Genomic DNA, 17,180 nt, shown 5'->3' on the forward strand with positions numbered 1-17,180 from the left:
TACTCAAAAAACACTCCTTTTAACAAATTTGCATGTTGCCAGGACCAAAAGGTGGTCAAAAATTTTTTTTTGTTTTTTTCCTAAAATTATTTTTTTTGCATGGAAAAAAGTTTTTTTAGGTTTTTTGGATCATTCCAAACAGAAAAGGTCTTTAGTAACTTTTCTCTAAAAATGATAGTTTTTGACATATAAGCGATTAAAAATTGAAAAATTGCGAAATCGGCCATTTTTAACCCTCAAAAACTATGTGAAAAACTGAAAATTTGAATGTTGCCAAGGTAGGTAGATATTCTTTAAACATCGGTTGATAAAATCCCGAAGAGTTTTTTGCAATTCGATATTCAAAACTCCTTTGTTTTTTAATTGCTAATCAAGCGTGCGCGACACTATTTTCCACCGACAGTATGGTGCAAATGAAAGGAATAAATTCGTTATTTCGTAAACCGGTGACTTTAAGGAAAAATCCCGAAACAGGTCGATTTTTATTTTTAAGTTATGATATTATGACGTATATGGTATGCTAGTGACGTCATCCGTCTGGGCGTGATGGCGTAATCGATGATTTTTTTAAATGAGAATAGGTGTCATGTGGTAGCTCATTTGAAAGGCTCTTCAATTCTCTATTCAGTAATGTAAACATTTACATCATTATTTATACAGGGTGTCCTTCTACTTCTTTTTTTGTCAAATAATTTAATTTAATAAACATTTTTTTTACACCCTGTATACATAATTATGTAAATGTTTATATTACTGAATAGAGAATTGAAGAACCTTTCAAATGAGCTAGCACACGACCCCTATTCTCATTTAATAAAATCATCGATTACGTCATCACGTCCAGATGGATGACGTCACTAGTATACCATATGTGCCACAATATCATAACTTAAAAATAAAAATCGACCTATTTCGGTATTTTTCCTTAAAGTCGCCAGTTTACGAAATATCGAATTTATTCCTTTCATTTGCACCATACTGTCGGTGGAAAATAGTGTCGCGCACGCTTGATTGGCAATTAAAAAACAAAGGAGTTTTGAATATTGTATTGCAAAAAACTCTTCGGGATTTCATCAATCGATGTTTAAAGAATATCTACCTACCTTGGCGACATTAAAATTTTCAGTTTTTCACATAGTTTTTGAGTGTTAAAAATGGCCGATTTCGCAATTTTTCAATTTTTAATCGCTCATATGTCAAAAACTATCATTTTTAGAGAAAAGTCACTAAAGACATTTTCTGTTTGGAATGATCCAAGAAACCTAAAAACACTTTTTTTCCATGCAAAAAAAATAATTTTAGGAAAAAACCAAAAAAAAATTTAAAAAATTTTTGACCACCTTTTGGTCCTGGCAACATGCAAATTTGTTAAAAGGAGTCCTTTTTGAGTAAGATTGTGCAAAAAATCCGAATTAGAATATTTTCCCTAGCGGATGCGCAGTGGCTTTCTGGACTATTTATATTTTCAAAATTTGCTTACTGTACATATTTCGTTAACAATTATTTTGTTATTTCGTCCAAAAAATCTACCATTTAAGTCTCTTGTAAACAATTTCTTGTGAAAGTGAACAATTCAATTTTTTTAGTAATAAAAATTATGAATGTTACATAGGGGGGCATAAAAATTTTAGAAAGGCCAAGGTGGGACTTGGCACAAAAAAGGTTGGGAAACACTGATCTAGATGGAACGTTTCAGGTGGGTAGGGCATGTAATGCGGATGGAACAAACTGACTCAGCCAGAAAGGAGCTATTTGATAGACAGATTGGTAAGAATACAAAAATAATACCCAGAACAAGGTTTTTTGATAATATTGATAGAGATTGATGAGAAATAGGAATACGTGCTCGGAGCTGGAAGGCGATGGATACGAACGACTGAAGAAAAGTTTTTGAAGAGACTAGGATCTACACAATGGTTGTAAACCAGGATGGTGATGACTATGAAAATTGTAATTGTAGAGAACAAGTAAAGTCATGTAAATTCTCTTTTTTTTTTGGGAATGTGTTCTAATCTACAAAGTTTTTATTGTGCCGCATACTCTGAGTATATTTTTTTCAATGGATAGATACCCACATAATATATGACAAATTCTTTTTACAAACGCAATGACAAATAATATTTTTCCCAAACCAAATAACTAGCAATCATTATAGGAACTTAATACTTTTAATAGAACAATAATTAAAAAAATATATATAAAACGTTGCTTACTTTAAAAAATTCCTCTGTGGTCCCTCCTTGTAAAGCACCAAAACGAAGACCATTTGCTTCTGAATATTCCAAAAGTTGTTCGACATTACTAAACAATTCTTCTTTTTCGACGATTGCGTTTCTCGAAAGCGAAAATGATATATAGTTAGCTACTAAAACGAAGCAAAATAACCACCATGTCGCCGAAATAATCCTTGCTGACACAGAACTGGAATCAAAAGGAAATAATATAAAAATATGCTAAAATAACAGGAAAAATATCTATGGAATCTTCAAATAAAGTTAAACTAGTAGATTTAAATATAATTACTCCTTTTTGGATAAAAACAATTGATTTAACTCATAGTAAATCTCTGTAGACGATATCTATTATGTTTTATTCATTTTATAATACACAAGAAAAAACCACTAAACTCAGTAAAAATGAGCGGTGCGCACAATATTCCAGCTACAAAAGAGCTCACGAATATTACGTGGCGCAAAGATGTATTTTAATTTTGATGAAAAATAGAATTATAGTTTTGTTTTGAAAGATTCTTCCATAATAGTTGCTAAGTTTTAAGTAGAACTGCCAACAAAAGAAAAACTGATCAAATTTGCAGATTAAGGCTCTTTTGTGACATTATACTATACTTTTACAGTCAAGATGCAGTAAAAATAAATAATCCAAGACACGTTAAATGCTACTACGAGCACTCCCGAATCATAATTTACAATTTATAAATTTTGGAAATCATGATCTGGGATTTACAATGTATATGTTACCGATTTCAGGACAAACTAGTTTGGCCTAGGACAAACTAGTTTGTCCTGAACGCGTTAGGATAAACTACTTGGGCCTAGGCCAAACTAGTTTGTTCTAAACCCGATAGTTTATCCTGATATTTATACGGATATTGCAGGACCCACTAATAGTACTGCCTAATATAAAGATTATAGTAGACCTACAAAGCCAAAATAAATAGATAACTGTATAGGTAAAATACACTGTAATTGGAAAATAATCATTTTTATTAAAACGATAACGAGTCGTTGTTAAAATTAATGGACAATTGGTAATATAAACAATTATGTTACAAAAAAAGTGTTTTTTTTTTAAATCAATTACTAATTATAACTCAATTATAACACTTATTATTTATTGTTCCATGGAGTGTTTTCGTGACACTTAAAATTGCTGAATGTAATTGCCTTTTTGCACTTGCATCTGTTTATGCAACAGCTTTTGTTCCAGTTGCATTTGACAAAACCTTGTCCGATCCAACTGTATCTCTCGTAGCTGCAACCCTTAGCGATATTTTAGAGATAATGTATCTAACTTTTTTGGGTATTAATATCTCTAAAAGGTTTTTAATTGTTTTCAGATCAGAATTCGACATTTGTAAGCAAACTTTTATAGAGATAGTAGATATAAAGGCAATCTCGCAAGAGCGAGAAGGCAATGATAATCCGCAATTATGTGTCATCAAGTGTCATCAAAACACTCTATGGCAAAATAAATAATATTTATAATTGAGGTATAATTATTATTACTGCTTTAAAAAAAAACACTAATTCTTTTCAACGAAAACTTTTCGTTTATAAATTTGCAAAAGTCTGTGTGTTATTGCGTTGCCGCTCCTGCAATAGTTAGAGCAGATGTATCGCTGGATTCTTATGTAGTTTTGTCTTCTGAATCCAAATCTGAAAACGGCAATTCGTTATTTCTAACCGTCTTCGAGATAATCGACCTCAAAAACTAAAATGTGACGTCACATTCCGGTTATTTCCTACCAGGCACTAAACGTCAGCTGAAATCTTTGATTAGGAAGTAGGCTACTTTTTTAATCTGCATAGGGATTACGAACACTCGATACGAATCGTATCCGCCATGTTTTCCCATAAGGCGCTATGGTAAAACATGGCGGATACGATGCGTATCGAGTGTACGTAATCCGGGCCCTTAATTTGTTAAGCAAAGCAAATGTTATTATTTACATTTGAGTTTGACACTTCGTGAATGTCAAACTAAATTTTAAATTATTTAGCTATTAATAAAATATAAATGACATTTTATAGTGAATTTAATTATTATATAAAATAGTATGTGTAATAAATGTATAAAAATACAATTTGAGTATATTTTGAAAGCAATAATGTATTAATAACTTTCAAAAGGTTTGTACGAGTAAGTGTACGGCCTCCCCTTTAATGATAAATAGACTGTTCCATAAGTACCTACTACTACAGTTCATCAGTAAAAAGTATCTTTATGTATTATATTATTATATATATTTCACAATATTTGAAAATTGTTCTTAAAATGTTGTTTGGAATAAAAAATTATAATATTTGACGAATTTTCTCAAATTAAGGATACCATACATCATTTTCGTTTATAAATCTTGGATTTTTAATTTGACGAAGAAAAGTTATTCTTCATAAAAAGCTGTTCTTGGTCTAAGACTTATGATGCAACGATCACGAATCAAATTTTATTAATTTTATACGAGGTATATAAAAAATATGAATTTCGAGTAAAGTATCTTTATACACTGCGCGTCATAGAAAACGGGCACCCCAAAAAATGGGTCATGTTTGATGTCAAGTGTCTCCTAAACCTGTCGTCTGATTTAAGTAATTTTTTCAATATCTTATAGCTTTATTCTTTAACAATATCGCTGCAATAATCTTGTTGCTAAACACGTAAATTTTGATTGTATACTAGGTGTACGAATCAAACTGTGTTTTTTCCTCAAAGTTTGCAACACCCTGTGGCATATTCTAGCATTTATAAAATACTGAAATTAAAATACAACTATAGCCTCAGGTTCTCCTAAAATTCTGTTTATTGATACATTCGCTTATATTGGATAATACAAAAGTTAGGTACTTTAACAACAAGCCATGTTCTTTATCAGTACAGGGTGTTTCTAAATAAGTACGACAAACTTTAAGGGGTAATTCTGCATGAAAAAATAATGACCATTTGCTTTATAAACATATGTCCGCAAGTGCTTCGCCTCTGAGATACAGGATGTTTAATTTTTTCTTACAAACCGACTATTTATTTATTGCATTAAAACCGGTTGAGATATGCAAATGAAATTTGGTGGATTTTAAGAAATAGTTATTGCGCATTTTTTGACATGCAATTAAGAATTTTATATTCACGTATGCACGCCAATGGTGAATATAAAATTTTTAATTGTATGTCAAAAAATGTGCAATAACTACGTCATGAAACCCACCAAATTTTATTTGCATATTTCAACCAATTTTTAAGCAATAAATAAATCGTCAGTTTGTAAGAAAAAATTCAACATCCCGTATCTCGGCAACGAAGCATTTGCGGGCATATGATTGTAAAGCAAACTGTCATTATTTTTTAATGCAGAATTACCCCTTAAAGTTTGTCGCACTGGTTCTCGCATTTAGAAACACCCTGTACTGATAAAGACTATGTCTAATTATTAAAGTACCTAATAACTTTTGTACTATCCAACATAAGCGAATGAATCATGAAACAGAATGTTAAGAAAACCTGAGGCTATTTTCAGTGTTTTATAAATACTAGAATATTTCATAGGGTGTTGCAAACTTTAAGGAAAAAACACAGTTTGATTGGTACACCCGGTAGGTATATAATGAAAATTTACCTGTTTAGCAACAACATTATTACTATATACAGCGATACTGTTAAAGAATAAAGCTATAAGAAATTGAAAAAATTAATTAAAGCGGACCACAGGTTTACGAGATACGAGACATGAAAAATGACCCATTTTTGGGGTGCCCGTTTTCTATGACGCGGAGTGTAGTTCACAACATTTAAATTAGAATGATTATTTGCACATTAAAACATAATCTTTAATTCTAAACAACTTTTCGTAATAGCAATTTTCCATATTATGAATTTAAATACGTATATAAACAAAGTTTTCGTTATGATAATGCTCGCATTTTCAGCTTGTTTATATTAAGATTGTATTACCAATAATTGTCCATTAATTTTTAATGACGAGTCATTATATTTTATTAAAAATGATTATTTTCCAATTACAGAGTATTTTACTCAGTTTATCTATTTATTTTGATATTGTAGGTATACTTATTATAAAGGGCTTGCTAGTTTATCCTGCAGTGTCCGTATTAATATCAAGATAAACTAGTTTGTCCTAGACCAAACTAATTTATCCTATCGCGTTTAAGACAAACTAGTTGGGCCTAGTCCAACTAGTTTTTCCTGAAGTCCGGTTTGGCCGGTAACATGTTACCGTAAAAACCCGATTTCAGTTAAAACCCGCATTGAATTAATAATACTCTCCCGTTTTATACCGCTGAAGCATGACGCGGCTTTGGGATTATAGCAGGGTAGTCTGCTATATCTAGGGCCTACGCCATACATGGTGAATTTATTAGGAAAAACTAGTTTTAAACATGGGTTTTAGACAATTCTAGTTTTAACTAGTGAAAACTAGAACTATAAAATAATTTCAGTTAATTCTAGTTGAGACTAAACGTATTTCAGTCAAAACTAATTTTTACTAAAGTTTTCAGTAATTTCCAGGTTCAACTAAATCTCGGTAAATAATTTGATTCCCCGGTTGTTTGCAAATAATTTCTCAAAACGTAAAATACAAGATCGTAAACGTAAACGGACAAGATCGTAAACGTTAAAAACGCAAGTCCTTTTGACCACGTTGTTGTGTTATTGCCTTGTATCCAGACTGCTAACATTTTCTCGATATTCCCTAACAACACAAAACATTCCAGGAATGTAATATCAAAGTTCTATCAATGTTTGAATGTCCTAGACATTCAAGGAACATTCGGTGAACATCTGATTAAATTATTGGTGGAATGTTACCACAAGACATTCTATGAACATACTACCAATGTCCTATATTTTAAGAGAAGCCATTTACCATTCAATTTGCGTTCATTTTCAAATTTGCTGCGCGTGTATCTATGTATTGCAATCCAAATCACGTGACTTCTGGTTGGCATACAAAAAGTTACAGAGGTTATGTTTGTAATATCTATTTTTCATTGTTTATCGTCGTATTTTGTCTATTTTTGATTTATTTGGATTTCGTTTGGTGTATTTTGTGAACTTTATAAACTTTACTACAATGCAAAGTGATTATTTAAGCAAATTATTATTGGAAACTCGAGATGTTGAAGAAAGGTAGGGGAAACAATTTTTATTTACTGTTCATTTTTCCCTGATATTTATTAATATTGATGAATTTTGCAAGCAATAACATTATTTCTTTTATTGTTTTAGATATTTATTGAAGCTGAATGTAATTGGGGATTTACAATTCAGTCAGAATTGGATTTTACAGTAAACTGTATTCCACCAAATTACTATTATAAATATTTATACATAATTGGTGGAGTCTCACAGTTACTACTCTAAGCAGCAGATGAAAGCATACAAAAGCCTTCAGGCAAATAAATATTTTACAGCTGGATTTGTTTTTAAAGTTGGAAGTCACGACCAACAACTTCATAAGTACCTACAGGAATATTGAGGAAATCCAGCTTCTCGATACTACTGGGCAAACTAGAAGATTGAAGAGGCCAAAGCCTTTTGAACTAGTTTGAGTGATAGGTGATAGTGAAAAGCAGAGCATAGTGCTTGTGTGCCTGTGTATGTTAATAGTGCACAATCTTGTTAGATTAGATCAGAGACGTTAAGGTGTAAGCTCTTCATTTTAAGGAACAGTAGTAATTTAGGTTAAACTAAAATTGCTCAATGATCAGTTATGACCAGATTGTAATTGTAATATACAATTCAATATAATGAATCATCATCGTAGTGATGATTATGGAAAAAAATATATGACAAGATTTTGTGCAATAAAAATGTTTATATTTATCAAGGATGTATTATCTGGTATGGCCACATATACTTCTGGTATCTGGTATATCGTCCGTGATGTGGCAATACCTCATATCTGCTTTTTAATGAATTTTGTAGGAGACGAAAAGCCATTTTTAGGGTCATCTCCTGTTTTCACATGTAAATTTTGACATGTTTGACAAAACATGTCAAAAAATATCATATGAAAATAAGAGGTGACTGTAAAAGAAGCTTTTAGTCTCTCTTAGAAAACTCATGAAAAAACAAATCGGAGGTATTATGTCACATTAGCGACTATATCCAGGGAATGTATAAAAAATATACTGTGAATGTCCAAAGAACATTCGTAGACATTCATGGAATGTTCCAACAATACATTCAAAGAATGTTTAAAATGCTGACAGAGGACTTTCCTGGGACATTGTTGTGCTTTTGAGGACATTCCAGGAATGTTTTTAATATCCTGTGTGTACATTGTAGGAACATACATGAAATGTTTGGTGTTATTAGGGTCTTGGTTAGCTCGCTAAACTGAACCTTGACTCTGGCTGTGCCTTGGTTTTCCAGGAACTAATTTTGCCTCTGACCAGTATGACATTGTCTCATGTGCGCCAAAAGTCAAAACGTCATATCTGTTAACTGATAGGTAAGCAACTTCTTCCGACATCTTACTTTGAAATAGTTTCAACAAAACAAATTTTGTTAAATGGTCTTGATAAACCATAATAAACTTGTAGTAGTGTTCTTCTTGTGATTGCATATCCATCAAATCTACTTAACAGCGACTACGCATTTATGAAGGCAATATAGGTTTCGGCACAAGACGCCCCTTCGCTTTACTTTTCTACCGTTGTTGGCATGTTTCACCTATATTTCACCTGCTATATTTATATAAAATTATTAAACATATCAATTGTTATATTTGCGTATTTTCTGGCGGTTTTAGTCTTCAACATATCCCAACCTCGAACCTCCATAATCAATAGCAACGTGGGCTGCATCAATTATGTCAAAAATGTCATCAGCAGGTACATAATATTGAAATTTGTTCGGGATTTCTAGTTTTAACTGAATTTAGTAGACAGCTAGTTTTGACTAGTTAAAACTAGAATTGTCTAAAGCTAAAGCGCATAGTTAAAACTAATTTTTCCTAGTAAGTTCGGGTTTTAACTGAAATCGGGTTTTAACGGTAACATAATATACATTGTAAATTATGACTCGGGAGTGCTCCTAATAGTATTTAACCATTTAATGTGTCTTGGTTGGTTTCTTTCTACTGTATCTTGATTGTAAATTTAGTATAAGTAATATATGTAATAAGTATCTAATAGTATTATGCTTTAATCGTGCATTTAACTAAATCCAAAAATACTGAATGCGATACATAATTACCGAGCCCTATACCTATAAAGCCTACATTTTCGTATAAAAAACGATATTATGAATTTGTTCCTATATAAATAGCATTGTTTACGATTGTGGGTATGTTTTCTTGATGTACGCTAGCTGGGATTCGATGAGTTGACTTTCGTTGAGTTGGGTACGACCCTCTTTGTAACTGTAGATATCTAGTCGAAATCTGATTTTTCTATAGACAGTAGAGATGCTGTCATACACTAGATGGCGCTACACGATATACATACTTACAGCGTTGATTGATAAATACCTTAGAGTATGGAAAATTTTTTACCCTCTCCTGGAAAATTTTTTACCCTCTCCCTGGAGTGACCGCAACGAGAACGAAACTGAATCCAAAACCAAGTTAGAACCAAACACGAGTGCCAGTGGCGTATCGCGTAGGCCACAAGAAACTATATAAAACTACATAATTAAATAATATTGCTCGTAGGTTTAGTTCAATTTTCTATTTTTATTAATTACACAATATTATGCATGGCTTACATAGAAAGATTGAAACAAATAACAGTATTTTAGTATGTTGAACTTTTATACCCACTCAAAATAAAACAGGATTAGGAATTAGGGGATGTGACGAAAGCAAACTTTTTGAATTATTGATTTATGATAGATATCTTTATTTCACATAGGTCGCAAAATTTCGGCTCCAATACTATATTTAAATAGGATTTATTTTTTCGAATTCTGAGAAAAAAGTTACAGGGGTGAAAAACTAAGAGACAATTTAGTGTGATTTTTATTTTCAAAGATCTCATTCAAAAGAAACTTTTTTATTTATTCTGAAGGACTTTTAGCCCTCGGTAATAATTTAGTCTTTCATTCTGCGTTTAAATTTTTCAAAAGTATTACTTTTTTCAGTATAGGGCTTTTCATTCACAGTCATTTGTTTCGAGCTTCTGTCGTGTGTTACATAATATTAATATATCTACGACATACTTTATTGGTATATAACAATAATACAAACCAAAGACGTATGACGTAGATATATTAATATTATGTGACACATGACAGCAGCTCGAAACAAATGACAATCTATGAAAAGCCCTATTGGAAAAAAATGAACACCATGTCAGTGGTAATATTTTCCAAATTGAATATTCGCTATCTTTGTCGTACAACGCACTCAGTCGAACAGAATGTGCTGACAAGACAGCGGCAATTTTAGATATTTGGCACGGCTTTAGGAATAATAATAACGTTTGATCCAAAATTATTGTCACCATAGGTGGCTCTCAACGACAGAGATAGATATACAGTGCATGTCTGTTCTTAATTCAGATATACTACTTTCCAGTTTACGTCAACTTTGCAGTGCACGTCAACTTAACAAGAAAAGGTAGGTTATGTAGAGATGTTGGTGGTGGACATATACAGCATCCTGTTTGATTTTATTTATTATTGTTACTTATAATTGTGTTAATTCTTTTTATTTTAGATTAAAGTTCTGTGTTAAAGGCTTTGACTGATTTTTTATGTTTTATAACGTTAATCAAAATTAATTGATAAAAATTCAGATTAAAGCAAGACATACGTAATTTTTTGCACGGCTATCTTTGATCCAATAATTGTGTATCGCTCGTTATCTTGAGTTGTTTATTAAATAATATTGATAGTGTATTGGCTAAAGAATTTAAAGGCCGCGTCTCACCATCAAATAATTTGATCAAACAGTGTGAGCAAACTTGACGTACTTGAGGAAGTACGTCAAAGTGACGTCACAATTGCAGTTTTTTTGAAATTCTAAAAATCTGTGCTCTCACTATCAGTCTAGTTTGATCAAATTTTTTGTATTGAGTTGTCTAACTTGTTTGTACTTTATTTAAAATTAAAATTTTTCATTATTATCCACAATGAACACTCAGGATGTGACGTCACTAACTGTCACTTTCAGTTTGCTCAAACCAGTTTGATCAAATTATTTGATGGTGGGACGCGGCCTTAAGACGTGAAATTAATAAAAAATTTATTTATTGTTTATTATTTATGGAAGATCCCAAGCAGAGACTAGACCAGGATATATATTGTGATATAAGCATTTTGTTGTTAAAGATATTCAAAATTTATCTAAGCGTTCCATAGTAACAATATATTATTAAAAAAATCACTTTTCCTCTTTTCTCGATTAAGTATTATCTTTTATGGCATAGTATATAAATTATTATAATCACTGAATACATAGTTAGTGAAAAATTATCATATTAATTAATTGAATTAATAATTTAAGCGATGATACAAGTAACAGTTATCCAAACATTCAAAAGTCATCTCAAGTTAATGGTGACAATGTCATTGTCAAGTAATGTTTATAGTATTTTTACTACAAAAGCGATATTACGTACAGTCGGAAAAATGAAAGAATACCCATGAACGAACCTATAAAACACGCTGTATTTTCCTGTCACCGTATCACAAAGGAAATTGTCCAGTGCAAGTACATGTAACAATAATTATTACATGTACTTTCGCTGGCCAATTTTTTGTGTGACACGGTGACAGGAAAATACAGCGTGTTTTATATGTTCGTTCATGGGTATTCTTTTATTTTTCCGACTGTAGGTCAAAATTTTTGACGTAAGAGAACTGTCAAAACATTAGACTGTGACTTTTCATTATTGCCATGGCATGTTTATAATAAACATGGCAATAATGAAAAGTCACATTCTCATGTTTTGACAGTTCTCTTACGTCAAAAATTTTGACCTACGTAATATCGCTTTTATAGTAAAAATACTATATGTACGTATCCATACCAGTGAAAACTTTACTACATATAATTTGCCGTGTAAAAAAAGAAAAAGTAGAGATAGCCGTAAAATATTTGCGCCTGTGCTCTTAAATAATTTTTTTACATATAAACAAAGTAAAATCAAGCAATAAAATGTTTAACAACAAAAAAAGTCAATAATATGTAATAACAATATACGCTATTAATTCCATTTTCGAAGTTGCCACAATATATTTTATAATTTCATTTATTTCGTACCGTTTCGTACCTACACCACTGGTAAAATGCTGATTTTTTATGTTACTTTTAATTTTACATGTAAATTGTTCTCATTTTATAACTTAACGATGTAATTTCAATTATGTAATAAGGTACATTGAAGTGTTAATTTTCAAATTATTAACCATTTAAGAGGCAATATCTAAGAATATAGGAGTATTTATTGAATTTTCATCTACGCACACAACAGAAATATTTATTTACCTGTAAAATGTAATTCGCACTTATTTCCTGTTGCTGTCGCTTTTACAACCGTAAGCCGAACACATCACCATTTTAAAGAGTTAAAAAAATTGCTAGTTTTCACTCAGAAATCGCACAAAAATCACTAATAAAACTAGTGGTGTCAAACATCAATGAGAACCAACCGTATTAAAATACGGCATCACTTCCGTTCGAAAAAGAGATGGCGTGATAGTTCTCCAGAGAGAGAAAAAATTTTCCATGCTCTAAGATAAATACGGAGTATATTTATCAGTCAACGCTTACAGAACTGGTATTATAATATCATACCAGAATAACTGGTATAATTATAATACACTGGTACACCATATTACACTGCTATACTCTCATATCAGTTTTGTAAGTATGTGTATCGTGTAGGTGTAGCGCCATTTAGTGTACGACACGACAGCATCCCTACTGCCTCTAGAAAAAGCAGCGTTTGACTAGTAGATATCTACAGTTACAAAGACTGGGATCGTACCCAACTCAACGAAAATCAACTCATCGACTCCCACCTACAATACACCCAGAACGTATAACCACCAAATCGTAAACGACCCTATTCATAATAAACCAAGTCACATCGTTTTTGATAGGTCTCATAGACATAGATCTCCGTAATTATTTATTGCATTCAGTATTTTTTGATTCGATTAAATGCTGGATTAATATAAAGCTTAATACTAGATAAATGGTATAGTTCCACAAAAGAGCATCAAACTGCAATTTTGATCAAAGGTACTCTTTTGTTGCCAGTTTTACTTCAAATTTCACAGTTTCGTACGGATCTTCGAGAGAACCACACGTATCTATTTACATCGGCCGGTGATATCGAGTGCTTAATAGTCAACAGATTTGTATTAAAACTTGTTAAATTATTTCTATAAAAAACAAACTGAAATAGTGGTAGTGTAGGGACACACAATGAGTGTCAATTTGGGGGGGAAAGACCCCCCCACTCATCCTCCAATCGATTCTACAGAACCGCAAGATATTAATATGCAAGTTACGGATTCAGGTATATTCAATACACAGGGAAATCAAAACGTAAGTACACCAATTTCTTCAAATATCGAGCAAACTAATCCTTTGAAAGACGGAAACACCTCCCAATTACAACCCCAAAGGGAGAAACAGGTATTTAAGTATGAATCAAACGATCAAGGACCTTACCATTTATATGTTGAAAATAATCAAACGAACTTTTCGGGTAGGCTAAATTCATTAAAAGTCGGGGATTTAATTTTATCAAATTTTCCTGAACTTGACAATAAAATTTTAAGTATAGATACAATAGGTCGCAATAGAATTCGAATAAAAATGAAGGACCCAAAAAATGCTAATTATCTTGTCAGTAACAAAAACGCTAAAGTATTTATCGACAACAATTTAGATATTTATGTTCCTAAATTTATTATTGTCAGGCAAGGAGTAATAAGAGATATTGCGACGGAATTTTCTGAAGAGTATCTCAAAAATAAAATTAAATCTTATGATAATCATCTGCCTTTCGAGGTTTTAAATGTTAAGAGAATAAATCGTAAGGTTACAAAAGATGAAATGACAGAATTTGTGCCAACCAAATCGTGTGTTGTCAGTTTCAAAACACAAATATTACCCAAATATGTAATTATCAATAAAGTTATTAAAGAGGTAGAGACATACAAACAAAAAGTATTGCTTTGCTTCAATTGTTTGCGTTACGGGCACCTGGGGGGGCACTGTAAGTCTCATCCCCGCTGTTTCAAATGCAATAAGGATCATAATTCAAAAGAGTGTACGGAAGAAGAAATATCACCAAAATGTTTCAGTTGCATGGGAGATCATTTCACTATTAATTTGAAAGATTGCCCGGAGTTTCACCGACAAAAATTAATCAAAGAAACTATGTCATCAACAAATTTAAATTATCATGATGCTAATAAACAAATCCCTAGAAACACCTACGCTTCTATTACTGCAAATCGTTCAAATAACACTAGCAACATCCCAAATAAAAACATGACCTTTCAAAATATGTCCATCCCACCTCCAACCCGTTTTGAGCTTCTACCCTCATGTTCAACTCGACCTCTTCCAAACTATAACATCTTCGGAGAAAGCCCTTCACACCACACACAAACATACAGTAAAGTTCATCATAAACAATCAACTGGTACGTTTCACAAACCAGTTAAAAGGCTGAGGCCAAATAGCCCAGACCCCATAGAAATAGCACATCGAGATATTGTTTCCCAACCTAGGACTCTAGGGCCAGATTCTAATATTTTAACCAATAACAGTTACGTTAAGAATTTAAACACCTCAGATTTTTCAACTCATCATTCAGGGTTAGGCTCAGAAAATGTCAAAATTATTTTAGAATTAGTGGCAAACATTATCTCAACAATTAGGAGAACCAATAATTATGATATTTCAAAAACGGAACTAGAATATATAATTAGTAAACAATTAAATATAGACTCATCAGAAAACACATTAAATTCGCAGATACAATACAAAAAATAAATATAATTCAATGGAACTGCCGATCAGCAGTTTCAAATAAAGAGAACTTGGAATTCCTTCTTCACGAGTATGATGCTGCTCTTGCAGTGTTATCTGAAACTTGGTTCAAACAAGGAAAGTATTATAACTTTAAAAATTACAATATTAGTCGTCAGGATCGCCCAGACGGATTTGGAGGGGTAGCAATATTAATTAAAGCAAACATTTTATATAAAGAAATAATAATAAATACTAAAGTCAATTTTTCTCATAAATGCATTGCTCTTAAGCTTTTACCTAATAAAAAAACAATTCATATAGTTTCATTATATATTGAGCCAAGAAAGAAGATAGCGCTGCAAGAGTGGACTGAATTTTTTGATAATGTACCAAAACCTTTTGTAATAGCAGGTGATTTTAATGCCCACCATGTTTCTTGGGGTTGCGATTTTAATGACACATATGGGAATATTTTATCTGATGCAATAAATCAATGTAACCTTGTTTATCTAAACAGCGGATCTCCAACATTAGTTCCTTTAAGTTGTAAAAGCGCAATCGACTTAACTCTATGCTCTCACGATATTGTACAATTTTTTACATGGACCACAATTGAGGACCCACATGGATCAAATCACCTACCCATATTAATTACACTCGATGTGGAAGATGATCATCAAGTAGCTGTATCCTCGGAGCACAACAGATGGCAGTTAAAAAATGCAAACTGGAATCTATATGTAGCTATTCTTGAATCCAGAGATATAGCTCAAAATTATGATGAATTCCTTTCTATGATTAATGAAGCTGCAGAAATCTCCATCCCAAGAAAAGTCTCTAGTCAGACTAAGCACCGTAATCACTGTCCGAAGCCTTGGTGGAACGAAACTTGTAACAACGCTGCTCATCAAAGAAAAATAGCTTTCATCAAATATAAGAGAACTCCAAATCGTGAAAATTTAATAGAATTCAAAAAAATGGACGCTTTTGCCAAACGCACTTTCAAACTCACAAAAAGGCAAAAATGGATTGAGTACTGTGAAAGTTTAAACCATCATACACCAATTTCACAAATTTGGAAAAAGGTAAACTCATATAAAAATCGGAAAGTCCAAAATAGACTACCAATAGACCCAAATGCGAATTGGATAGAAGAATTTCACATCAAAATTTCACCGCCATGGGTACCAACCAACCAAGTTGCATATGATCCCCAAATTTCGTCAGTACCAAGGAACATGACCAATCTAAGCGATAGTTTTTTTATGTGGGAACTGGAACGATGTATGAAACATACCAACAATAGCTCTCCTGGTATAGACAATATTTCATATTCCATGCTTTATAATTTGCCAATGAATCAGAAAAAATATCTTTTAAGTATATATAATGCAATATGGACAGGACAAACAACAATCCCTGAAAGCTGGAAGGAGTATATTATCATCCCAATAAAAAAATATGATAAACCGGATTCCATTCCAACTTCTTATAGACCCATATCATTAGCTTCATGTGTAATGAAAACCTTTGAGAGGCTTATCAAAAATCGTCTTGAGCAATGGTTAGAGAAAGAACATATTCTGCCTGACACACAATATGGTTTCAGAAAATCTAGGTCAGCATTGGAGGCATTAACAGTAATAGTAACAGACACTTTAGCTGGATTTTCTAGTAACTTTATGACTATGGCAGGTTTCAACGATATTACAGGAGCATTTGATAACGTTAACCTAAATGTTCTAACGAACAAACTGATTTCAATTGGATTTCATAAACAATTAGCGAACTTTATAACTTCCCTGTACACCAACAGAAAAATTCATTTAAAAATAAATCAAGAAATCACCAAACCTAGAATCACGAACCTTGGACTCCCCCAAGGCAGCATTTTAAGTCCACTTTTGTTTATATTATATACAATGGATGCCAGTGTTAAACTCAAAAATATACGAACAATACAATTTGTAGATGATATTGT

The 17,180-nt window shown here is 32.0% G+C and overlaps 1 protein-coding gene across 1 annotated transcript in view; it reads right to left on the bottom strand.

The window, feature by feature from the left end:
• The window catches only part of LOC126881309 (glutamate receptor ionotropic, kainate 2-like), a 136,068-nt gene that overhangs the window by 18,212 nt on the left and 100,676 nt on the right, over positions 1-17,180 (bottom strand). Inside the window, exon 10 of the mRNA XM_050645516.1 lies at positions 2,214-2,421. Within this exon, the coding sequence (XP_050501473.1) occupies positions 2,214-2,421 (208 nt within the window). The remainder of the gene's footprint in view (positions 1-2,213; positions 2,422-17,180) is intronic.

The sequence above is a fragment of the Diabrotica virgifera genome, chromosome 3 (assembly GCF_917563875.1).
Source record: "Diabrotica virgifera virgifera chromosome 3, PGI_DIABVI_V3a".
Classification (NCBI taxonomy): Eukaryota; Metazoa; Arthropoda; class Insecta; order Coleoptera; family Chrysomelidae; genus Diabrotica; species Diabrotica virgifera.